We start from the raw sequence: 27,968 nt of genomic DNA, 5'->3' as shown, positions 1-27,968 counted from the left end.
TACATTTTGGATTTTATTTTTGTCACAACAACGTACTTTCGTTTGAAAATTTGTGACAATGTGTTAAGTTATCCAAATACATCAAGCCTTGAAATATCGAATTTCAGTTTGAATACATCAATAATTCAACAATTAATATCACAAGTTAAAACAAATTCATTGTCTTCTGACTGCATTATTGATCCCCTCTATAAACAATTCTAATGAATTGTTAAATTAAAAAGTCTTTAAACTAATTAAGCTAAAGTCCTTCAGTTAAAATATCTAAATTTCAATCTCAGCTGACAGAATAATACATAATTAAATTTCCATCTCAACTGACAGAATACATCTACTTTGTAAATAAAACAATAAACAGATGTGGCGATTAAAAAATAATTATACTCTTTGCCTATCATGTATAAAATAAATTACTGGATCGATAGGACCGGACATCTCTGGTTTATCGTAAAAACCTGCACGATTAACAAAGTCCTCGTTGATGACAGTGTAACAGAATTTCCTGTTATATTTACATGCATCTCTCTACAATGATAAATCAAAAAATCATAATTAATTCATGGTATCGTGTTCTGATTACTAATCGGCAGAAACTTTAGATACGTAAGAAGCCTTAATTAGCGTCTCTCCGTGCCGTTTCCTGTATATAGACAACAAACCACACGTTACACACCGTCACAGACATTGACCTATATGTTTAGAGAATGACATACAATTCTACATGTTCCCATACCTTCTCAGTCACAAATATCGGAATATCTATGACACGTCTGATGTTTTCGTGGGACGCATCAAAACGATTTGATATTGTTTTTCATGACATTCTGACATAACCAAGTCAAACTGGATTTCTATAACTATTGATAATGAAAATACAATGTAGACATAGTTATACTGCATTGTATGAATCTATATTTGTGAGTTACTTAAAACCTTCCAAATTTACAAGTATAGAAAAAATAACACGTGCCGCTGGATCGAGCTTGTTGTATAACTTTGCTCATTATTACGTTCCACATCACCTGCCGAATATTCGATTATCAATGATAATTTGTGAGTTACTTAAAACCTTCCAAATTTACAAGTATAGAAAAAATAACACGTGCCGCTGGATCGAGCTTGTTGTATAACTTTGCTCATTATTACGTTCCACATCACCTGGAATAATAGGCGTATCCGAATATTCGATTATCAATGATAATTTGATTAAAACTTCTTCCAGTAATAACACTGATAGAAACATTTCTCCCATAGCACAAATTGTCCAGCAACAAGTTCCAAAACTACCGTAGGTATGGGGGAAACTAATTACCTCAAAGATCACAATATCTCGGATTAATTTGCAAACCAATGCCCCTATAACAAGCCCGTTACCAGAAAGATATTTTCAAACTTCATATCAGATCTAATTTACATAATTTCTGATTGAAATAAAAGTATATACAAAGTAAAAGAGACAATCATAACAAAATATCACATTGAAATCATGCAAGTAATAATAGAGAGACAATCATACAATATAATACAATATTACACCGTACCTCATACAATAACATATTATACCAGACAACATTATACAATATGAAATTTCACTACATTTTGATACAAGAATTTGAAAATCTACACAATCTATGACCTACTATAGAGTAATTTATTTTCAAGTGGTGAAAGTATTGCAGTTTGAGATAGAATGAGCAATAATTAATCCCCTCCCCTCCCCAAAAAGTTGATGACACAAGTAAATTTAAGAAGACCAAAAGTATATGTATATCCTAGTTTTGAGTGATATTTACACAATATTTCAGCATGTACATGTATTATGCATATTCTTTCATCTATCATAAAATAAATGTATCCCAAGGAGTTGTAGACCTTTTAAAAACTTCATCCAACAAAAATAATAATAGTAAAACTCTTTCCTACTTTTTGACCTAAGTATATATACGTGAGGACTGATTATACAATGTATTCTCCATTGTAGGAGTGTAATCGACTTGCTGCTAACAGCGAAAATAAAACAACTCTAAAGAACACGTCCAGTGAGTCACGACGCGTCGTCGTCCGCGTTTATACTTCCTGCAGGGTGACCTCCATTTTCGTCCTGTAGTTTCTCATCGTTAACTTCTTCTTTCCTTGTCAGCTGCTGGTGCCACATGTCAGCGTAGAAAGCATTTAACTGCAGCAACTCTTCGTGTCTGTAATACAGATCGTGTTTAATTCAAATGCAGGAAAATCAATTTCACTGAAAAATCCAAGTCTCACTTGATTAAATAAAAAATTATTCTTCAAAATCAAGCAAAATATTTTTTTAAACAAGTAGACCATCAACTAGAATATACTTACGTTCCCCTTTCAACCACCTCCCCCTCCTTCATGACTAGGATTTGATGAGCATGTATAATTGTTGACAGTCTGTGTGCCACGATTATCGTCGTCCGGTTCTCGCACACCCTCTCCAACGAGGCCTGAATGTTACGTTCTGTCTTCGTATCCAGTGCAGATGTAGCCTGTATAACGAACAAAAGCATTACACGGACGAACAGCTCGGCTTATTTCCAACTACTGTTACCGTAGTTTCCTGATAAAATTAAATTCAGATTTTCTGTCTTACTACTTTCCTCCTTTATATGAATGAACAGCTCAGATTTTGTCCGATTATTGTAGTGTCATGAGAAAATTAGGTTCCAATTTTCTGTCTAACTACTTTCCTCCCTTACACGGACTCAGTTTTTTCCGACTATTGTAGTTTAATGAGAAAATTAAAGTTTGCGTCCTGTCCATCTTTCCTGTTTGAATTATTTCAGGAGAGTTAAACTTATTCATGCATTCATTATGTTACAGAATAAAAACAGAAAATAAACTAAAGAAAGAGGTCTATAGGCCGCAAAGCTCACCTGAATAACCTTGACCATACAGATATGAGATTTGTAAGATTGGCACTCTAAATTGAATACCGTGTAAATGGTTTTTCCCCCCTGCAATTGCAATCATTTCCGATTTGTCTCCAAAAGGTAAATGTAATTTTTGCGATTTCACACTATGACTTACAGATATCATGTGAAAGCAAAGTAAGTCGTAGGTATTACTCAATGATGCGTTATTCTGGTTTAGAACCATGTATTCTGAGGGGCCCCACAAGGGGAAATTCTAAGTGCAGTTCAAAACATTCTTCTTTTTTTTTTTTGGTGTTGGTGACTTCAATGCAAAATTTGCAAAAAATTGCACCCCACAGAAAAAAATCAGTTGTATGGTACTTACACTTTAAACAAAATTTATGTCCCCACTCGGGATTCAGGGTAAAGGTCATTAAGATTGTTAAAGATCTTCCCTTGTCCCTGGGTCACAATTTAAAAGACGGGACACAGCTCTGATATACAGTACTTGGGCGTAAGTAAATTCTCAAAAAAAATTTTCTCTATACATTTCATGTAAAAGGATCTTTTTTTCAAAATCTTCCTTTGGAGCCAATCTTAATGAAATAAACAAAATGATGTGTTTAGAAATATCAGACATATCTCATTCTGTCACCATTCTTCAAAAAACGTTACCATGAAATATTGCAGAGATGGACAGACGAACAGAGGTACATCACCATATGCAGCCACAGAATACAATACAGTCAACCGCATGCTTTGAACTGCAGGAGATTTTTTTCTTTGCAACCCCTGTGAACAGCATGCTTTGAATTGCAGGGTTTTTTGCGACCCCTGTGAACCGCATGCTTTGAATTGCACCTTTTTTTTGGCAACCCCTGTGAACTGCATGGTTTGAATTGTAGGGTTTTCTTGCAACCCTTGTGAACCACATGCTTTGAATTGCAGGTTTTTTTTATGACCCCCTGTGAACCGCATGTTTAGAATTGAAGGATTTCTTTTGCGACCCCCTATGAACTGCATGCTTTGAATTGCATTTTTGTGGTTTTTGCTCCCACCTCATCTAACAGGACAATTTGTGGGTTCTTCAGAATTGTTCGTGCGATGGCCACCCTCTGCTTTTCTCCTCCGCTTAATTTCAGTCCTCTCTCTCCAACTACAGTGTCATATGCTGTGAAACATACAGAAAAATACACATGAGCTTCAACAGTCTTCACCTTCACTTTAATCTTTAATGTACATGTATATATCATGGGATTTAAAATGCTATCAAAATTTCAAAATTCAACAACATATCAACTCCATCAGAACTCTTCAATAAAGGAGGTGTGAAAGGTGTGAGTTCAATTCCTCTGTACTTCAATCAAGTAATGAGGAAAAAATCAGGAAAATTTATCAAGATAATCGGGCAACTCTCAAAAACTAAACGTCAAAGAAACAACAAAAATGAAATAAAACTTGAAGAGTTCAAGTTTTGAAGAGTACAGAAATCAGCATTTCGATCATGTTTTAAATTTACAATAACTGGGTACAATTAAGCTCTGGTCAGCTCAGTATATGCTGTTACATATGATTGATTGATGTTTTCCGCCACACTCGACAATTTTTCAGTTATCTGGTGGTGCCCAGTTTTTATTGGTGGAAGAGAGAACCCAGATACAATGTACATGTACCTGGGAAGAGACCACCGACCTTCCGCAAGTAAACTGGGAAACTTTCTCACTTACCGGCGTGAGCAGGATTCAAACCCGTGCCGACAGAGGTGAGAGGCCGTGTGATTTTGAGCGCGATGCTCTAACCACTCGGCCATGGAGGCCTCATTTTTCAAAGAGAAAGTGAATTGACATTGTACAGAGTTCAGGATATACATCATGTGAGGGTGGTAAAATTTACTACTTCTTTTTCCCAAGTAAAACATCTTTAAAATTTATTTGATTGAAAAAACAACAACTCAAAACTAAATCATTTTGTTCCTTCTTTCTTTTTGCAGCAAATAACGTAGTTCCAACCTCCTGTGACGTCATAAGATTTCACAAAGTCAAGGATTTGATAATATCTATGCATGACAGGAACATACATTTTGTTGGAGTCTTTTTCAATACCTACTGTAAAAAATCTTGTTAACCATCAAATATTTCAAAAGTCTAAGTTATATATGAATAATCAATTATATGTTTCAAAATATTGAATCCAAGGGAAATAACTCTGTTTTCATTAAATTATTTATGAAGTCCATTATGCGATAGATTTTTCAACAAACATTTTGTATATTTTTTAGAGAAACAGTTTCATGAAATTGTTATGAATATTATATCATATCGTTTTAACCAGTTCTTGTAAAATTTTGATAATACTGTTTAAGGAAAATTGCAATTTTTTGACGTTGATAACAGGTATATGTGTGCTAATTGATAAAAAATTTATCAATACTGCAACATACTTATCTTATCATTTCTATTTGTTATTAAGATATATCATTTCAAGAATAAACGTCAATCAAATATAAGATTGAACCTATAATTCTAGAAGGGTGGAATTATTTTATTCATGAAATTAGCTTAATTAATAGTTCTAGACAATCATTTAACCTATATGTAAACAATTCCTGTCAACCAACTTTCATGCCAGAAATTTTCACAAGGTTCACAAGATCTTCGCCATCAAGAATATTTTTCACAATAAGCCAACCCTTTAATATTTCCAGGACCTGTATTTGTTTGAAGTAACCTTGGTCATGAAAATTGGGGGCCCCAAACCAGTTCATCATTGATAAATCACAAAACAGTCGCCGCAAATAAAAGTTGGTTTAAAGTAGCACTTCAAGCTAGGACTGGACTAAAAATTTTACTTTGAGAGATTAAGAAATTGAGAAATTGGGATTTCACGATAATGAACAGTAAATTTGCTTATACATAGAAGAATTCAGGACTGAGAAAGTTAGAAATTTTTGAGATCAAGGTTCATGCCATTGAGAGTTCTCTGCATGTTGTTTAATCTCTTGACAATGAAATGTATTTTTGTCATACGAGATGTCAAATACACAAAATCTCGATAAACTTGTACCTTAGATATCAACACACACAAATATGTCCTCATTAAAGCTAGCATGATGTCACATATTCTTACAACTAGGGAATGACAAGATTCTCTCGTGGATATCCGCATTATCCGCAGCTTCTTCCACCTGAGTATCACTGGCATCCACATCACCATATCGGATATTGTAGCGGATGTCAGCATTAAAAAGCACAGTATCCTGGGGCACAACACCAATTCGTTGACGCAGAGATTCTTGTTGAACCTTGAAATTTAAAGGCAATTGCACATGTTGAAATATTTTCCAAAAGGAGGTCTCATGACCTACTTTGGGAGTCATCTCCCATAACATACAAAAGGAAATGAAATCCTAGTTTTGTAGCATGATGAAGGGATTCACATATACACAAATGTCTAACAAAGGCAGAAATAGAACAATGATAAACAACTAGAACTTACAAGAGAGATGTCTTGTCCATCAATCAGAATTCTGCCGGAGACGACGTCATAAAATCTGAACAACAGCCTGATGATTGTGCTCTTTCCACTGCCAGAGTGTCCAACCTAAAATTGAAAACAGTAATATCTAGCATTTGTCAAGTTACTGTCTATATCAAGTGATTCATCAAAATATTGCAAAAATGTCCAGTCAACTCTATGAATACTCTATAAATACTGTAAACATTTCGAAAACTCTTTTCATTTTCTTTATTATACTGTTTTCTATTACAAATAAATGGCTTTCCTATTAGGTATACCTATCCTTGATTTTAGATACCATGGTGACCATAATTACACATTACAACTCCATGTCTGGTCACAACCCGTCTGATAACATTTCTACTGTGACCTTGCCATATGAACAAATAATATAATTAAATGACCTTAACATATGAATAAATAATATCATTACTTGACCTTTTAATGTCTCCCAATTACAAAAGAGGACAGGGACTACGTGATGGTCACTTCTGTTAGAAGATACTGAGCATGACTGGTTGGAAAATGGGCTTTGGTGTGTAGAAATCATTACTTGACCTTGACATATGATTAAATATTATCACATGACCTTGACATGGATAAATAATATCATTACATGACCTTTTAATGTCTTCCAATTACAAAACAGGACAGGGGCCATGTGAATGGTCACTTCAAAGCATGGCTGGTTGATTGATTGATTGTATCTTGCTTAACGTCTCACTCGAGAATTTTTCACTCATATGGAGACGTCACCGAGACCGATGAAGGGCTTCAAATTTAGACCTATGCTCGGCGCTTATGGTCATTGAACAGTGAGGGTTCTTTAGCGTGCGACACCTACTGTGATACGGGTCATCTGTTTTTAAGGTCATCTCCGAGGACCCGTGACATTCACACCTGATGCCGAGCATTTGGCGATGGAACTGTCACTACCTGTTTTAACAACTTAGGTCTGTCGCGGCCAGGATTCAAACCCCAGCCTTCCGCATGTGGGGCGAACGCTCTAACCTCTTGGCCACCGCGGCGGTCATGGCTGGTTGAAAATAGACTTTGGTGCATAGAAAATGTTCCAGTTATAATCAGTTAACAAACAGTAGAGAGAGAGAGTGGAGGGAGAGAGAGAAAGACAGGGGGGAGAGAGAGACAGAGAGAGATAGAGAGACAGAGATAGAGAGAGACTAAAATGAACAATCTCTGAATAGATAAGCTTGAGATACCAAAGCAAATGTTTGTCCGGCTGGCACCACAAAAGACACGTCCTTCAGGATCTTCTTTCTGAAAATGTCAGTAGAGACAAACATCAGGGGCAATCTCAAAAGTTCAATGCCTGATTTTTAAAATAAATTCAGAGTTTTCATCAACCCCCACCCTCCTTGATGATTGTTGATCAAAATCAATTACCATATACAAGGATCAATGACACTTTATTTACCTTTTCCGCTGTTTAATACTCACAAATGAAAGTGTGAATATAGTCTTTACATGTCACTCTAGATGTTCATCAAAAAGGAAATTTGCTCCAAAAATTCAGTAATCGATGTTGGACGACATAGCCATATTTTTTTAACACATCCCCCTAAGTACCCATATTTAGATTTTAATCCAACATCTACCATACAATCTCGCTGGCGCCCCTCCCTATCATACATTGTAAAAAAAACTCATCATTTGTGTGGGTAAACGCACAACTTTCATTTCTCTTCATTCTTTACTGCAAAGAGTGTGTCGAAATTGAAAGAATTTCTAACAGTTCTAGGGTCAAGTGGTAGAACTATGTTTTTCTTTATGTGATAGGAAATAACTGTCTTGTGCTGATCTAACTGACAAACACCTGCTCAGATATACATCTAACTGACAAATACCTGCTGAGATATACATCTAACTGACAAACACCTGCTCAGATATACATCTAACTCACAAACACCTGCTCAGATATATACATGTAACTGACAAACACCTGCTCAGATATACATCTAACTGACAAACACCTGCTCGGATATATACATCTTACTGACAAACACCTGCTCAGATATATACATGTAACTGACAAACACCTGCTCAGATATATACATCTAACTGATAAACACCTGCTCAGATATACACATATAACTGACAAACACCTGCTCAGATATATACATGTAACTGACAAACACCTGCTTAGATACATACATACTGACAAACACCTGCTCAGATATACATGTAACTGACAAACACCTGCTCAGATATATACATGTAACTGACAAACACCTGCTCAGATATTTACATGTAACTGACAAACGCCTGCTCAGATATATACATGTAACTGACAAACACCTGCTCAGATGTAACACAAAATCAAACTTGCCTTTCCTCATAATGGAAGCTGACATTTTTGAACTCTATTTTACCATTGGTAACTTCAATTTTCTTGGCCTCTGGTATATCCTTTATCTAAATAAAGTAATTGAGAAGTGTTAAAAGAATGTAAAATGTAAAAGTAAGCTAATAAAATGATTTCATTATAGACAATCAAGAAATAAATTTTAAGTGTGCTTCATGGAAAGTATGCCTGCATGAAGGTTAAGTTTGCAGTTCATACCCTAAAGTATTTTCAAAGGTGAAATTTATTTCTTGTATCTAAATTCTACTTTCATTTCTGCCAGAATTTCCAGCCATTAAGATACTAATCAAGTAGTTGAGAATGTATTCATATGCACCATATTTACAACTGAAGTGCATCATTACAATTTGTAACAAGAGGCCCATGGGCCACATCGCTCACCTGAGTCACCTTGGCCCATGTCTGAAGACTTTCCATATATATTTCCATGTAAAACCTTAGTCCCTATTATGGCCCCAAACCTACCCCTGGAGGCCACGATTTTTGCAAACTTGAATCTACACTACGTCAGAAAGCTTTCATGTAAATGTCAACTTCTTTGGCCCAATGGTTCTTGAGAAGAAGATTTTTAAAGATTTTCCCTATATTTGTATGTAAAACTTTGACCCCTCCCCCCCACTTGTGGCCCCATCCTACCCCCCTGGGGACCATGATTTGAACAAACTTGAATCTGCACTATGTCAGAAAGTTTTCTTGTAAGTATCAGCTTTTCTGACTCACTGGTTATTGAGAAGAAGATTTTAACTATATATTTGTATGTAAAACTTTGATCCACCTTGTGGCCCCATCCTACCCCCGGGGGCCATGATTTGAACAAACTTGAATCTACACTATGTCAGAAAGTTTTCTTGTAAATATCAGCTTTTCTGATTCAGAAGTTCTTGAGAAGAAGATTTTTAAAGTTTTTCCCTATATATTTGTATGTAAAACTTTGATCCCCTATTGTGGCCCCATCCTACCCCCAGGGGCCATGATTTGAACAAACTTGAATCTGCAATATGTCAGGAAGCTTTCAGGTAAATTTCAGCTCCTCTGGCCCAGTGGTTCTTAAGAAGAAGATTTTTAAATGACCCCACCCTATTTTTGCATTTTTGTGATTATCTCCCCTTTGAAAGGGACATGGCCCTTCATTTGAACAAACTGGAAAGCCCTTCACCCAAGGATGCTTTTGGCCAAGTTTGGTTGAAATTGGCCCAGTGGTTCTGGAGAAGAAGATAAAATTGTGAAAAGTTTACAACGACAACAAAGACAACAATGACGGACAAATTTTGATCAGAAAAGCTCACTTGAGCCTTTGGCTCAGGTGAGCTAAAAGCACTGCACATTTAAATACATGTTACAGTAAAACACGTTTATAATGAACGCGCTTATAACAGATTCGTGCTTATTGCGAAAATCTTATTAGGATATAATGAAGTTTGGTTATAACGAACTTTTTCCCTGTTCCAGTAGGTTCACTATAACCTTTTTTTACTGTATAAACAAATATATGGGTTACCTCCTGATTTTCATCCAACAGTTCAAACATGTTCTCCATATCGATAAACGATTGCTGGATCATTCTAAAAATAGCAAACAGGAAATACAAAGCACATAATAAAAATACTGTATTCCAAATATCTAACAGTTTAAACAAGTTCTCCATATCGATAAACGACTGCTGGATCATTTTAAAAATAGCAAACAGGAAATACAAAGCACATAATAAAAATACTGTATTCCAAATATCTAACAGTTTAAACAAGTTCTCCATATCGATAAACGACTGCTGGATCATTTTAAAAATAGCAAACAGGAAATACAAAGCACATAATAAAAATACTGTATTCCAAATATCTAACAGTTTAAACAAGTTCTCCATATCGATAAACGACTGCTGGATCATTTTAAAAATAGTAGGAAAAGAAAAGGTTGTACGTCACTGTGAGGGATACTTCCTTTCAAAGTTCATTATTGTTTTTGTCAGACTTGAGGCTGACAACAGTCTGACCATTATCAGACGCCATTTTGTCCCTCAAGCATGTAAAAATAATAAGTACAGGTCAAGCAAAATGTATTTCAATGAATCCAATTTTTAAAAAAGTATTGAACAGAAGATCGAGGCAATGAATCGAATACTGAATCAAGCATTTATATTGAAAAGTATTGATATTTCAGTGAATCGTTTATATTGAACAGTACCAGTGGTAGATATTTTCTTTCAAAGTTCAATATTCGAGGCTAAAAACAGTCTGACCGTTATCACACCAATTTTGTTCCTGAAGCATGTAAAAATAAGTACATGTCAAGCCCAATGAATTTTACTGCACCCGATTTAAATTGAGAGTTTATATTGAAAAGATTTCGGTGAATCATTTATATTGAAAAGTATCGATATTTTGGTGAATCGTTTCAGCCCTATTCTCTATAATCATAAGGACATCTGCATAATCACCTATAGTACGTCCCCAGCCAGTTCAGAGGTCCATACAACTGACTGAGGTACGTCCCGAACAACACATAGTCCCCCACAGTCAGCTGGTGAAGGTCGCTGATGGAATACACCACTGCGTAAGCACACAAGAGGGAGCCACTGATCGTACCCATGGTGATGACCAGGTTCTGGAAGGAATTTAGCATGTTCAAGGAGGCTGTGGATTTCCATTCTGCAACCTGGAATTAGTCAGAATTATCTCGGTTATCTGAGAGCATTACTACTAAACAGTAACACTTACTTTTTCTTTAATTATTTACAAAATCTGAACACATTTCATAAACAAAATCCACTTCAAAGTTTTAACTTTTGATCAGTATATCATTTAACTGTTTTACTATTATCTTATATTCCTCAGTGTTACTTTTAAAATAAATGTTCTTATAAGTTTTTTAAAATAATTCCATAAAACAGTCTAAGAAAAAATGAAATATGAGGACAACTCACCTGATAGTCTTTTATGGCTGTGTCAAATCTGGAGGTCTCGAATTCTGAAGCTCCGTAATATTTAACCTACAATGTAGATCGCAGAGTAAATAAAACGTAGCTAAAATCACAGAGTAAATAAAACAGAGCTAAAATCACAGAGTAAATAAAACGTAGCTAAACTTGGGACTGTGATCATGTACTGTACAATTTCTATATAAGATAAATTTCAGTTCATGCATGCAGTTAGTAAATTCTGCAGTTAATAAAGTACATCCATATATACATACATAATTATATGCACATACAGACCATAGTGACTGATAAATTTTGACTCATTCACCGTTTCAAAATTGAGTAGAGAGTCCACAGCCCGTGAATTTTTGTCATTGTCCAGCTTGTTCATTTGTCGTCGGTACTTGGTCCTCCATTCTGTGATCCAGATAGTGACAGCTGAAATCAGAAACAGAGGACATTATTACAGATCCAGATAGTGACAGCTGAAATCAGACACAGAGGACATTATTACAGTTAGCTACATGGGGGTCCATAGCTCACACCAGTCATCTCGCTCGTACTGAGAAACTACAATATTCAGCCGCTACTGAATTTTTTTTTAAAGTAAATTGATTATAAACAATTTAACATAATGAAATCTACATTCAAAATTTCATCTGATTGACATTTCCACAGATTAAACAAAATTGATACAGCCCTTATCATGACCCCATCTTAACTTCTCCCGTGTCGTCGCTGTAAACTTAAAGCTACACTGCATGAGGATCATTATCATTTTGACAACCTGGAGCCAACAATTGTTGTTTCATTATCAGAAGAGCTTGAAATACACCCCCTACTTTCACTTTCACTTTACATCTTCACTGTGGTTCTACTCCTGCCAAGATGTTTTGAACACAACACTACATGAAAACTGTGTTATCTTATTGGTACATTTTAGTTTCACTAATTCCTTTATACCAAAAGTCTCTGTTGAGACTTTGCTCTATTGGTCAAGTAAATCATTACAGAAAGACAACACAAAAAGAAATATACACCTAGAAAAGCATTTCTCTACTTAGTCAATTTCTTTTTTGAACATCCTATTTGAGAATATGTCACTCATGTTAAATTTATCACCAGCTGTAAGTGAAGTGCCACAAATTTCAACCTATGCATGGCTTTCAGGGCTGTAGCAGTAAGTGTTCTTTATCATGGCAATGGCTGCCATGACACAGGGCCATTGTTTTTCTTAAAATCTCATCCAAAAGACCTGCAACTCTCACTTTTACATGTTAAAGCTGCTTGGCGAAGGAGTAATCACTATCTCTATCTGTGCTTATTTTAATGGGCTTCATATCTTTTAAAATAAGTTTGATGACAAGCAAGAATGCTATTTTATGGTTGTGCTAAAGTACGAAAGTCCCCATATACCTATTATTGAAATACAGAACAAGCACTAAATCATGATCACGTCAAATAGTGGATCAGATTCATTTGCGCCAAGTTTTAGATAAACAAGTGAAAACAAGAGGTACTGTGAGCAATGCTCACTAAGAATACCCCCGCTTACCCCAATCTCCCGAAGGGTGTTGGTAATAGGTATAAACTACCTCTTTTCTGAGTGTAAAAAACAAATGGCATGACAAACCGAACCATATTGCTACTTCGATGTCCAGTGCGCGTGACCTTTGACCTTTTGACCCCAAAATCGATAGGGAACATCTTCATCCCATGGGTAGTCCATATGTATGATATGGTGACGGTAGGTGGAAAGGATGCTTTAGAGTCCGGAAACCATTGCGTCTACAGACGGACGGACGGACGGACAGACAGACGGACAACCCGATTCCAGTATACCCCCCCCCCCCCCCCACAACTTGTTGCGGGGGGTATAATAAGACTAGTACACATGCAATGTGTATAATTGAGCCTCCAAAAATTTCCTGTAATATAAATCAACTTAATGAACTATTCTGAAATTAAAATATTGCTAACCTAGATATAGGGCCATGCAGAGGAAGACCACCAGTCCGAATATGTAGTTAAAGACGGTGACAAAATAGACGATAGCAATAATTATGTCCACGATCGTCGGCAAGATCTGAAACACCACATAACTGTAAAAAAAAAAAAAAAAAAAAAAAAGACAAAATTACTCGACAATGATGGCTAATGTAACTTGATATTAGGCCTAGATAAAATTTCGTTTTCTACGGAATTAAGGAACTCCACCAGTTACCACGTACATCACAAACATCTCATATTCTGTAACCACATTCATACATGCTGTAGTTATTGTAAATCGCTTTTTATTCATGAGAAAATTACTTACTTCTCTGTAGTTTTAAATCATATTATGAAATTATGAACTTATTGGACATAACAAACATATTTATAATGAATTCATGCTTACATCGAAGTTATTTTCATTCTCTGTAGTTTTAAATCATACTATGAAATTATGAATTTATTGGACAAATATATAATTATTTGACAGTAGTTTATCCGTAAAAATTGATGGTAACAAAAATTTACCAAACCACAATCTACTCAGTTTATGAAATCTGCCAGCAGCCGAGAGAGAGAAAGCGAGAAAGAGAGAGAGAAGGGGATAGATTCATTACCTGAGAAGACTATTGATGCTGTTTGTTCCTCTATCCATCACTCTCAGTACTTCCCCCGTTTTTCTTTGTAGATGCCATCGCAGTGACAATCTGAAACAGGTGTATTACTAATCTGTAGACAAAAACCCTAAACAACTGATGACAACCTGAAATAGGTGTATTGCTAATCACAAGAAAAAACCCCAAACAACTTAATATAAGGATTCACATCTAACACAAAACGACAAATCACTAAATGACAACCTGAAACAGGTATATTTATAATCTGTAGACAAAACCCCAAACAACTTATCTAACACACCCACTGTAAAAGTGGTTACTTACACATGGGGGAAATTTACATTATATACCTGATCCAGGTGTGTGATAAGCACGTAAATTTACCCCACGTGTATAGTTATAAATAAAAAATGCATACTCAACACCCAGCCTGAAAAACTACTTTAATTTACAGTATTCATTTACATTTATAAGGATTCACATCTACAAAAACAATGAATAACTAAAGAATTTGATTTAAAGGGACTGGTTCACGATTTTTGATAAAAATATTTTCCATTTTTGATGTTAAACATTAAAAATATAACTCATTTAATGTTGACAGCCAAAATTTGGACCTTCTGAATGCAAGAATAAAAGCAATATTTTAGCCTTAAATCTGTGTTATGTAAACAAAGACTCGAGTCTTTTTATGTATACAAACAAACTAATGAAATATTGATTTTGTAATATGATTCATCTTAAGTTTGCATTGTCACAAATTTTAACTTTTAGATGACACCTTTTACACCAAAAATGCTTGAAATGTGAAAGATATAATAAACTTAGATCGATATCCATTTCTTTTGAAAATTTCATAAACAATAACAAACTGCAATTTTTGTTTACAAAACAAATAATAACTCTCTAAAATGAGCTTCTGTGATAATGTATAGCCTTCATTTTTATGTGAAATCTTTCAAACACATTAAACAGTAGATTTTGATCAATAAAAGTGAAACAGAAAATTTTGGGTAAAATCGTGAATCAAAGTACGAAAGGTCAGGAGAGGTCAACGGTTACCATGGAGTGGCAGTTGTATTTCAATTTTTCACATTTTCCCCTTAAACAACATGAACGCTGTCATTAACAATTTTGTGTACTTATCACGGTTGTATCAATACTTTTCAAGAAGTTTAAATAGTGGGAGTTTGATGTAAAATGTTTCTCCATATCAAAAACAAAAACACATAATCTACATATTCATAATTATTCTTTCACAAATATGGGTCAATTTATGTGCTCTTTTTTGGGGGGTTTTTGGTTTTTTTTATCATTAATCCTTTTCACACCACCAGTCGTATCATCTTGATACCAACTCGATCAGCCCGATCGGACCTCACTTTAACTTAATAAATTGGCAGAACTCTTTCTAATGCACAGAACTTCGATATTGTTCTAAATTTTGTGATATAAACCTCCAGCATACCTGTGTATAGTTAACATACCTATGTGACAGCATACCTGTGTAGTTATTAGTGTACCTGTGTAGTTATTAGTTGTTAGCGTACCTGTGTAGTTATTAGTGTACCTGTGTAGTTATTAATTGTTAGCGTACCTGTGTAGTTATTAGCTGTTACCTGTGTAGTTATTAGTTGTTACCTGTGTAGTTATTAGTGTACCTGTGTAGTTATTAGTTGTTAGCGTACCTGTGTAGTTATTAGTTGTTACCTGTGTAGTTATTAATTGTTAGCGTACCTGTGTAGTTATTAGTGTACCTGTGTAGTTATTAATTGTTAGCGTACCTGTGTAGTTATTAATTGTTAGCATACCTGTGTAGTTATTAGTTGTTACCTGTGTAGTTATTAGTTGTTACCTGTGTAGTTATTAGTGTACCTGTGTAGTTATTAGTTGTTAGCGTACCTGTGTAGTTATTAGTTGTTACCTGTGTAGTTATTAATTGTTAGCGTACCTGTGTAGTTATTAGTGTACCTGTGTAGTTATTAATTGTTAGCGTACCTGTGTAGTTATTAATTGTTAGCATACCTGTGTAGTTATTAGTTGTTACCTGTGTAGTTATTAGTTGTTACCTGTGTAGTTATTAGTGTACCTGTGTAGTTATTAGTTGTTAGCGTACCTGTGTAGTTATTAGTTGTTACCTGTGTAGTTATTAATTGTTAGCGTACCTGTGTAGTTATTAGTGTACCTGTGTAGTTATTAATTGTTAGCGTACCTGTGTAGGTGACTGAACAGTCGGACCTGTATTCTCCTGGTTGTGTACTGTTGTACCGGTATCCATAGAAATGTCCTGGCGTTATTCAAAAACCCTGTCGTCCCTGAAAAGGATATAGTACATGTATATTGCGAGGGAATACTTCGCTTTAGCAGAGCCCTTTAATTATCCACAACAAACTTTTTAAAATGCCAGGGCATGTATAGAAGTATTTATTCCACAACATGTGTTGTCTCACAGTACAATAAATATGAATATTAACCTATTCCCCCTTTAAAGAACATCGGGAGGCAGTATGTGTTGTATTACAGTACAATAAATATGAATATTAACCTGCTCCTCTTATCAAGAGGCAATATGTGTTGTATCACAGTACAATAATTATGAATATTAACCTGTTCTTCTTATCAGGAGGCAGTATGTGTTGTATTACAGTACAATGAATATGAATATTAACCTGGCCCCCCTCCTTTATTACAGTACAATAAATATGAATATTAACCTGTTCCCCCTCCTTTATTACAGTACAATAAATATGAATATTAACCTGTTCCCCCTCCTTTAAGGAAGATGAGGAGGCAGTATATGAGAATGTAGTCGTAACGGAATTCTGGACCAGTGACCTTCAGCTCTGCAAGGTCATCTCCCACTTTGTTAGGCTGATCTGTCAAACTGTTAACTGTAAATGATAAAAAAAAAACAATCTAGTATGTTGGAAATTTGTAACGTGAAAGTTTACATCAGATAGTAGTCTGAGTGTTATTTCAATAGTCGCTGAAGGCCGCACACAGCGACAATCGATTATAAATTCAAAACAATATAAAGCAGTGTGAAATTAACTGTAGATGAAATCTGTAGATAATTTGTCCAGTTGATCGTGAGATGAATGTTTTTATCCGATTTGTCTGTAGAGTAAATTTATGCAGTGTTTAAAGGACACAACGCATGTTCTAAACATTTTCATTTTTTCAGCAAAATTAATTCTTTTTATGCCTAAAACTACTTTAAATGTGTTTTAAATGAAAAATTTTGCGTAGTTTTCGACTTTGAAAGCGATGAAATTCAAATCTTGCCATATGCATATATTTACTTTCGCTATTTTACGCGCCTTTAATATGTGTGACGTCATATGCGTCCTCGGGTTTGAAAACATCTATTAGCCTTTTCAACAGATTAGATTTAATCGACAAAAAACCAATTATCACGTTAACGGCTTGTGAATAATATTGCATTACGATGTTTTGTGCCATGCTCGGGTGTACTAGTTGTCGGTAGAAAGGATTTAGACTAAGTATTTTTTAATTTTTCGAAGGAAGGTACCAGAAGAAAGATGTGGATAATTTTTTGTTGGAGCAAGGACTTTAACTTAATAACAAGCACCCAGTCACTTTTTCAAAAACCGCTTGGACAGAGACCCTGATAAACTGCGAGAAAATAAATATATCGAAGTTATAAGCACTGGTAGGCCGCCTATTTGTCAACAATGTAAGGTATTATAATTTGTCTAATCCAAAAATAAATAATGATTGCACTATTTATTTTAGAAAAACTGCACAAATTACAGATGTATAAAGGAATAACATTACCAAACAGTTTGTAGACAGGCACTCATGTAAACATTATTTACTCGCAATATTGCCGCCGATTTTATACAGTCACTTGCTTTCCTCGTTATATTTGCCACAATGGTATTTACATCGCTATTTGTATGCATTGGTGGCGAAAACATATAAAACTCGGGAAATTTGTCAATATCGATTTAAATGTTGCCCATGGTGAATAAATTAGGCCCCTAAAAGCTGAGTTTTTAATAATATATCACAGTACTTTCACAATCCGAAGTGCGCATGTGACATCACTGAACCACGTGACTACCTACCTAATTAACTAGACTTTTTTGAAATCGGGGCTTAGATTTAAGTCTGATTGTGGTTAATTATCGCAAAATTTCGGCGAACGAACTATTAGAATTAATTACTATAAGCATAAAGAAGACAAAATGCATGTAATTTTGTATACTTTGAAAACATGAGATGTGTCCTTTAAGAGAAATACACATTTTGTGACAGTCTGTAGTTCAATTATATGAATAGATATACATATGTATTATAGAATTTGGTTCTCAATGACAATATCAATACAAAATCAAGAATAGCTCACTTGAGGCTGAATGACTCAAGTGATGTAAAATGTTTGACAATGAAAAAATAACTGGAGTCCCAGAAAATCAATACTTCTGTACTTTGACTCTTGATCCGGAATTCAGTAAAACACCATTATAGCAAACCTCCAGGCAAAGCAAGAAAAAGTTAATTATAACCAACTTTTGCTATCTACCTATCATAGGGGAATAAATATCACTTTGCAATAAGCATGGATTCGATATAAGCATGGATTCACTATAAGCATGAATTCACTATAAGCATGAATTTGTGATAAATTAATTATAAGCGTGAATTAATTATAAGCGTGGATTCGTTATAAGCAAATTTTACTGTATCTCAGTTGAAGCTAAACGACTCAGGCGAGTTAATAAAATAATGAGGATTTCTAAAAATTGACAGTTTTGCACTTTGACCATTTAAAATCCCAAATTCACTAGAAGTTATCGAGTAGGAAAATCTCTGTGACAGGAGCATGATAAAAGCAAACAGAAATGGTTTATTGGTTTTGTATCTCACACCCCTAATCGTTTGACAGTAATGGTTTTACATCACACACCCCTAATTAATGGTTTGACAGTCATGGTTTTAGATCACACACCCCTAATTAATGGTTTTACAGTAATGATTTTAGATCACGCACCCCTTATTAATGGTTTGACAGTAATGATTTTAGATCACACACCCCTAATGGTTTTACGTAATGGCTTATTGGTTTTAGATCACACACCCCTAATGGTTTTACGTAATGGCTTATTGGTTTTAGATCACACACCCCTAATGGTTTTACGTAATGGCTTATTGGTTTTAGATCACACACCCCTAATGGTTTTATGTAATGGCTTATTGGTTTTAGATCACACACCCCTAATGGTTTTACAGTAATGATTTTAGATCACACACCCCTAATTAATGGTTTGACAGTCATGATTTTAGATCACACACCCCTAATGGTTTTACAGTAATGGTTTTAGATCGCACACCCCTAATCGTTTTACAGTAATGGTTTTAGATCACACCCCCCTAATGGTTTACGTACTGATGTATTTGTTTTACATCACACCCCCCTAATGGTTTTACGTACTGATGTATTTGCTGTAGAGCGGGACCAGGACATTTATCCCCCACCCGGCGGCCAGAATCAGCAGACAGACCAACACCACAACCTGTCGCCAGTAACTCCCCTTGGGCCACACGTACGGAATCATCAACTTCAGTTTCCCCAGCACGTTCTGCCACGTGGACTGATTAACAGCGACCTCTGGTGTTGGTCCCTGTGAATAAAACAGAAATGTCTCCCACTGAAACATGATGTGACACTATGTACTGTTATATATACATTTATATTTACTGTTTATATACATATATTTACATTCCCAATGTTGTTTTTTTTCGTTGATACCTCTACAACTCTACAAACTGTAGTGAAGGCCATGTCCTCATGAACACAGTGTAGTGGTAAACAATGGAGTCTATGAATTTTGATTGATATAGGATGCCTATTTTAACAGGTGGGAATTCGACAGAATAGAAAGTAAAATGTAAATACAAGAGAATTTTTAATGTAACAGTTTTGAAAAAACATAAGGGCGTGAATTACAATGCTTCATACCAGCATATTTTTCATAATGCGCTAATGCACTTTATGATGTACATATGAAGTATGCCAGCATAAAGTAAAGTAGTTTATGTCATCGTGTATTTTTAAAAATGATTGAAAGAGCTAGATTCAAAAAGTGTCATAAATGGCCTGTATATTTCTTGAAAAATAAATTATTGTTTCCTTTGAATTCATGTACCTTTTTCTAATCTACATTACTTGATCATAACATGCCTGGGACATTTTGGTCAAACAGGATGATTACCTAGCATTGCTAACTGCCGAAACCCTTAACGGATAGGAATTTTTAGGTCAATATTCAAAGTAAGGCGTGTTTTTCACAGAGAAAAAAAAATCAAGTATGAAACGAAGTATTACCATAAAAAGTATCTTTTACATTAAGTCTTTTTCTCCGTGAAGAATGTGCCCCATGTGAATTGAAATCTCTAAAGATAAAAGAATAATAAAGGCCTATTGTCGTCTGGCCATCTGGTGTTTGTTAATTAATAGTCACTGAATTTAGCAAGATATCAATACAAGATCCTTAAGTACAATGTATATCTTAATATCATACCTGTACAAACTTAAAAGCCTGTGAAATTCTCACATAGTCTACACTTACACAATCAAAGGAAAAGTACTAAAATAGTAAACATGAGACAAATCATTGACTATATACCGCAGACTGTGGACTTGACGACTACTTACAGTTTCCACATCAGACAGTAAATGATACAGGTTTCTGTTTAGACCAGGCGCCAAAAATCCCAGGAGTAAAAGCAATGCTGAACAGCTGTACCGTACAACCCATAAGCCAAACTCCAAGTGGTCTGAATACCTAGAAAATTCACAGTGACAAAATTAGTCGTTTGTGTTTGTAAACTGATGCAGTAGTCTCTGTGGGAGAATGGGTTATTACAAAATCTAAAGCTGAATGACTATATGTCCATAAAGTTAAAAATAAACACCTGTAAACGGAAGAGCACGAGTACCGCAAATGGTACAACATACACGTACGCCCATTAAGATCTTCAGTAGCTTATCTGTATCCATGATGAGAAAAAATCCAGAAAACTAGCTAACCTAGTCTTACATACTCAAAAGTAGGTCAAGGTGCACCAATCAAGTTGAAATGTGGGGGATACCGTTTATGTATTTCTTTGAGAGGGAGGTTGTGACAAAATACCTGTCTTCATAAAGATTTTAAAAAAATCTGGAAAACTGTTTCACCTACTTTTAGCCCTAAAATAGGTCATGTTGCACCAAGACAGCTGAAATGCAAACTAAACTCATACTGCTTCCAGGGAAAGCTTGTGACTAAATTTTAGGGCAAAATATCAGTATCTGAAATGAAAAAAGGTTTTCTACTAAGTGATACTACGACCTTGACCTTTAACCTTGAGAAACAATAGGCATCCTTCATTTGGTATGAGGAGTATGTGTACCAAGTTTGACAGTCCTAGCCCCAATAGCTTTACCAGACCAGAAGTAATTTTACCCAGTCTATATGAATTAGATCCTTTGATCCGTTCATCTACTATCACTACACACATATGTGTAGCGATAGTAAATGAGCAGATCAAAGGATCTAATTTTAATCAGACTGTAATTTTACCAGACCAAAATTTCTAATGTCCAAAATTTCTTTATTGATTGGAATTCTTGTATCTACCTGAAATCGCTCTTTGTGTATATTTCAATCCAAACATGTTTATTTTGAAAAACGAAAGTAATATTATATCAAAAAAGCTATAAACAAAAATACCGGACATATGGTCCGGAATTATACAAAATTTTACCAGACAGAGCCATTTATTCTGCCTAGAAATGTTCAATGAATTTTGCGAAGTCTCTGAAAACCAATGGGAGCCATTTACTTCTTACGATGTATCAAGTTTGTTGTCCGTCAAGCAAAAGGTTCTCAAGATATTGAGCAGACAATACCTTACTATGTCCAGTTTGACCCTTGACCTTTAACTTAGTGATCTCAAAATCAATAGGGGTTATCTACTTTTTAGAGATAACCTCTGTATCAAGTTTGGTAACTATCAAGCAAAGGTTCTTTAGATATTGTGTGGACAAGATTTGGTCTACAAACCGACCAACCGATGGGTCCCAATCAATATCATACCCCCTATTTTTCAAACAGCGGAGGGGGGGGGATAAAATGATAGAGAAAGATTAACTGACCCTTTCAAAGACCACCAATAACTGTCACTCCACCACGATATGAAAGGCAGGTTTTCCTTGATAAAAACGAGACTCCAGAAGACCAGTAAGATCAGGCCATGTCCACGTGTCGGAATCGACGGCAGCATCTGTCTCCTCTCGTAGAACATCAGTCGGATGGATGTCATCCAGCAGTAGAGCAGGGACAGAGCTGTAAACAGCTGGTACCCGGCCACCGACTGATCCGGAATGGAAGTGTCCAACAGAATCGCGTGTATCACAACCTCCAGCATTAGAATGAAGGTCAGCATCACCTGCAGAGTGAAGCCGCAGGAACCGGGCAGGTTCTTCTCGGGAAGTTTGGTGGCATACTTCCTGTACAGCGAGCACTGTATACATCCACACACGAAGACATGGAGGAGGATCACCCCCGAGGCGACCGTGTCGATGAAACAGGGGTTCAGGCCTTCATTCACCCACAGCTCCGTGAAATTCAAATCTTTGCAGTACTTCATTTTATATTTTTGCACCTGAAATACACAAACATTCTAAATTTAGACAAACTTCATCTGACACAGTTCGACTACGCCAATCCTCTTCTTTTCGGTATTAACACAACCGACTTGGCAAAACTGCAGCGAATACAGAATATGGCAGCACGAATCATCACTCGTAACATGAGAAGTGATCACATAACTCCAGTGCTGATTTCTTTACATTGGCTTCCTATACTTATCATTTCCATTAGTGGAACTCTTCAAATTAAAGGCGCGTAAAGTTATGCTACCGGGACAACATACGTAAACATTACTTAGGCATACGTAATATAAATTATGGTATCGAATACATATTATAACCGACTGCAAACCACGACACTGATTAAAATTCTAAAGGCAAAAGGAATTGATTATTCTTACAAGAAAACAGACGAACTTATTAAACTATGTGAAGGAGTGCAGGTACTAAATCTGCCAAATCTGACCGATATAAAGCATCAGTCGCAAGAAGAACTGTGAAGGGAAAAACCAATTCATGCACATCCGACACAATAACTTTTCTTGTAATTAATGGGATTCATATGTTATTAAGATTATTCTGTCAGATTATGAAGACATTCTATTTTATACAATTTGGACAGGTTCATATGGCATGAACTTTGTAATCGTTAATGCCCCCCCCCCCCCCCCCCCCCCTCTCTCTCTCTCATTTTCAAATATTTTAGTATAAGTTATATACTTGCCAAACTGCATTTTTTAAGACGTTTATAACACTAATTAACACAACAAATGCGTTTCTAAACTGCATCTAAGCTATTTTGAAAATTACAAAATATTGATTGACTTAGGACAGAGAACATCGTTGTTTGGAATTTTTATAATAGGTGTAGTGGAGTTTAAAAAAAACATGTAACATCCTTGATAAACTAGTGTTAGTATATTTTTAAAATACAGTTTGACCAATGGTTATTTTATTTAAAAGTTCACCATGTACTTTAACTTAAAAAAAAGGGGGGGGGGTTGCTATGAACGTTTCGTTTATGTCCCAGTAATCTCGCACTTGCTCGCGAGACTTGTGCATTTTCTTACCAATGACGCACAAGAGTCATCAAAGCGCGATAACTCTAATGTGCTGGTAATGAGAAGTATTGACAGGCGCAGCCAATACAAAATTATCCTCTACGCATATAAGGTGATTCATAAGATGGCACCAAAATACTTGGAGGAGGTGACCACTGTATACCAACCGAATCGTTCCCTAAACATCCGAAAATTCACTGACATTAGTTAGACCTAGATGTCGAACCTCCACATATGGAAACAGGCGCTTGGATGTGGCAGCTAGGGGTGAAACGATGCATCGCGATGCGTCCGAATCGCGATGTAGTGGTCTCGATTCGATGTTAGATTTATTCTGGGTCTGTTTTGGTTCGATATAGTTCTAAAATCATAGCACACATTGCTCTTGATTATTATTTAAGGAAATTCAATCTGCCAGATAAGTTATTAACAAACCTCCCCAACGGAAATTCATTCTGCTAGACTCCTTATATACTACATGTAATATGTAAAACACAATTCTTCACATTTATATACTGCCTCGATATTGAAATTCAGTGAGAGACCGGGAGCATCATGAGTAACCCACTTGCTCTGCAACTGGGAAGTCTCTAAAACGTTTAACATAAAGACAGTGACAACAGTTAACATAAAGACAGTGACTTTTTCTTTGATAAGCACCCTGCATTATAGAAATGAATTTAGTCATTTGTCTTTTGGACATTAGAGTCTGCAAGGCATTGGTACGATAAAGAACCCTTTCTGCTATAACCTTGAGTGTCACGTCTAGGACAAATTTGTGGCACTTTACAAACAGCTGGTCACCTCTCTACATATTCAAAATGAAAAATCACACAAATAAAATATTGAGATGTTAGAGGAAGAACAGTGATAAACCACAAAGAAAGATAAAGAGAAGGCTTCGAATACATTGGGCCATTATTTGGGTTGCTAGCCGGTTGAACACTGTTGAATCTAAACTACATGAGGGCGCCTGTACGATACTCGGGTAAATTAAGTTTTGACACATTACACCCTTGTGGTTTTTGATAAGAATATTGTTAAAGAAAGTTTCAAAACCATTCATTTCAGTGGGGTAAAATTTTAATGAGTTTACAAAAATTGGCATGTTCACAGGGACTTTTATTTATCAATGATGAAAAACACTGCCTTTTTTGTAACGAATACTTGATCTTCAGTCTTTAACAGAAGATTAAAACTCAGATTTGTCAATAACAATAATCAATGATTGTACAGGTATATTCTGATGTAAATAATTCTGTGGTCCCATCCTTACCCCGGGTGTCGATGACAGCACACTAGGTGCCTGTATTCAATATAAAAATTTTACTTCTCAGTTGCATTCATAATCAAAGTTGTGAACAGTATTCGAAATTAATCATAGACAGAGTCTAATAGTATATCAAATGACACAGGTCTATGCCAATTGTAATTTGGATAGACCAGATTGTCTATGCCAATTTTCTAGGTTTACCTCAAAAGTCGACTTCTGATAAGTGTAATGAGGAAAGGAGGACATTGTTATGGAAAGTAAATATGCTTCCTAAGAACATTAAAGTAAATAACAATGTTTTAAATTTGTGGGTTTTTTTTTCAGTCTATGCCAATTCGATGAGGTCTATGTCATCTTGTTTTGGCATAGACCCGTGGTCTATACCGAGTTTTAAACCAATTTCGAACACTGTGTGAAACTTTGTTTTTTAATTTTTTTCAAGAATTTTCTTGCATAAATGCATCATATCCTGATCAACTTACATGCGAGGTGTGCTGGTTAGGGGTTCTCTAAGTCTGGGTCAGATTCACTTACCTGTGAGGTGTGCTGGTTAGGGGTTCTCTAAGTCTGGGTCAGATTCACTTACCTGTGAGGTGTGCTGGTTAGGTCTGGGTCAGATTCACTTACCTGTGAGGTGTGCTGGTTAGGTCTGGGTCAGATTGCTGTGTGTTATATATCCCTGCGGTCAACACTTAATCTTTTGACCTGAAATCAGGGGTCGAAATTAACTTTTTCTACCACAGGCTAATTTTAGCCTGTGGGTAAAAAATCCACAGGCTAAAATGAAAACCTACAAGCTAAAATAAAAATAATGAAACAGTGTTCTTTTTACATATGTTTTTTTTTTTAAATCAATGATTTTCCCCATCATTATTCATTACTGAATATAGTGGGTCAACAGGCATCGTTTGGACAAGACACTAAGTTACGTAAGTCATATGGTGTAATGTTTAGGTCTCTTGCTTATCGCACCTCTAATCCACAACCTGTTTACCGCAGGTCTAGAACCAGTCTTCTAATTTCATGCCACACCAGGGTTGTCACTAGTGATTTTTCAAAGCGAATCCGGAACTCATGGTTTTATAAGCAGCACGATATTGTCTACGCGGTGAGCAGTGCACTCGTGCCATCACTAAAACCCGAACTCAAAATGTAGATAGGACATTCTGATTAAACTGAAGACTTGGTAAAACATAGACTCAGATTTGTTTTCGATAAATGAATAACAAAAGCCTCATACTTGGAATTCAATTTAATCACCCCTATAGGTGAACAGGACTTGTGGCACATGTCTATATTTTTCATCATAATGCGATGTCCGATATCTAAAGCATTTGTCTGACTCGGAGTTTCTTAAAAGATCGTACAAGAAAAATCCGGATAGAAACGGTTCTTGAAATCGGTCGTTCATGTAAGCGTTTGTATGATTCAGAGTGCAAGTTTAAGAAAAGCGAAATGCGCATCATCGTATAAAACGGATACGATATGATCATAGTTTGTAAATCACCACTCACTAAGATTTTCGAGTGTCCACTGTTTTTACTCGCTATTTTTCAAATGTACTAGCATTTTGCGAGTATTTCTCGCTAATTTCGAGCCCTGTGAAATGTTGGGAAATTCACCGATGTATGCATGATTACATAACGTAGAAAGCCCAATGACCCTTGTCATTCTGACCTTGCCAAATAGGAATTATTTACTAGTCATGACTAGCCTGCCTGTTCTATAGACCCCCACCCCACCACCACCACCACCACCACCCCCACCCAACATCATTCAAGCAAGGATTTTCGTCATCATCTAACAATTAATCCAGCATCGACTCTATTTTCTCCCAGAAAACTTCCAATTTTGTGGACTGGATGATACAGCTGCCGGTCTGGTCGATCCATTAAAATCACAGGAGGGGGGGGGGGGGGGGGGGTCTAAGTTTTAGGACATCACTTACAAACTTGCATAAACACAAAATCATATAGTCTATTTTGTTGTAGTTTCAAAAGCACAATTTCAGCGATATTATTATCTTTAACGGAATTTTATTTTCATCTGTCATTTAAGACATAACACTGAGTGCCCAAATCAACAGCGTGTCAGTTTCACTTTTAACACTGTTAATAACAGTAGACATTTCACGAGAAAATTCGAACTCATTCTTACCACACAATCAACAATGATCCTTGCAACTTGTAGCCGTCAATTTTCTAAAGTACTCTGATCACATGGCCATAAAACTGTGGAATGCGTCACTTAAAGTTTATACATTAAAACAGGAACAAACCAAGTGCTTTCGTCGTTTTCACATGGTCATTTGCATTCGGGTCTTCCAAACGCTTTGTTTGGGAACGTGCAAGTCATTTCGGCACCGAGGCATTTCGGTACCGAGCCATTTCGGCTCAAACACATAAACTTTATTTTGAATATATTGGGTACGATAACGACAAAATTATTTCCAAGTTTAAACAATTCAGAACCTCTTTAACAATATCAGTGAGAGAAAATAGCCCAACTATTGTTTATCGGCATTTTTGATTGTCGAAAACGGTGAAGGTAGCCTAGATATTAAAGGTCAAGCTCTAGTTAATGAACTTCCAAGTCCTAGATCTTTAAAGAAGTAATTTAAATTAAAATACTACATAACAAGAAATCAAATCCGTGAATTATCAAGAGAGGGAGCGTGATA

At 35.8% G+C, this 27,968-nt stretch overlaps 1 protein-coding gene across 1 annotated transcript; it reads right to left on the bottom strand.

Moving 5' to 3' along the window:
- LOC125660845 (ATP-binding cassette sub-family B member 6-like) lies at nt 1-27,607 on the bottom strand. The gene is made up of 20 exons (XM_056146888.1): nt 27,446-27,607; nt 25,916-25,993; nt 22,460-22,968; nt 20,978-21,107; nt 19,754-19,943; nt 17,055-17,186; nt 16,508-16,610; nt 14,296-14,385; nt 13,667-13,788; nt 12,015-12,124; nt 11,693-11,758; nt 11,207-11,424; nt 10,271-10,334; nt 8,733-8,822; nt 7,610-7,663; nt 6,369-6,473; nt 6,000-6,174; nt 3,932-4,044; nt 2,344-2,507; nt 1-2,195 (listed from the first exon to the last, which is right to left on the bottom strand). Exons 3-20 carry the CDS (start codon nt 22,951-22,953, stop codon nt 2,045-2,047), a joined length of 2,571 nt encoding a protein of 856 aa, XP_056002863.1. The 5' UTR covers nt 22,954-22,968; nt 25,916-25,993; nt 27,446-27,607; the 3' UTR covers nt 1-2,044.
- Nucleotides 27,608-27,968: the final 361 nt, after the last annotated feature.

The sequence above is a fragment of the Ostrea edulis genome, chromosome 8, assembly GCF_947568905.1.
Source record: "Ostrea edulis chromosome 8, xbOstEdul1.1, whole genome shotgun sequence".
Lineage (NCBI taxonomy): Eukaryota > Metazoa > Mollusca > Bivalvia > Ostreida > Ostreidae > Ostrea > Ostrea edulis.
This window is presented reverse-complemented; position numbering and strand designations above follow the sequence as displayed.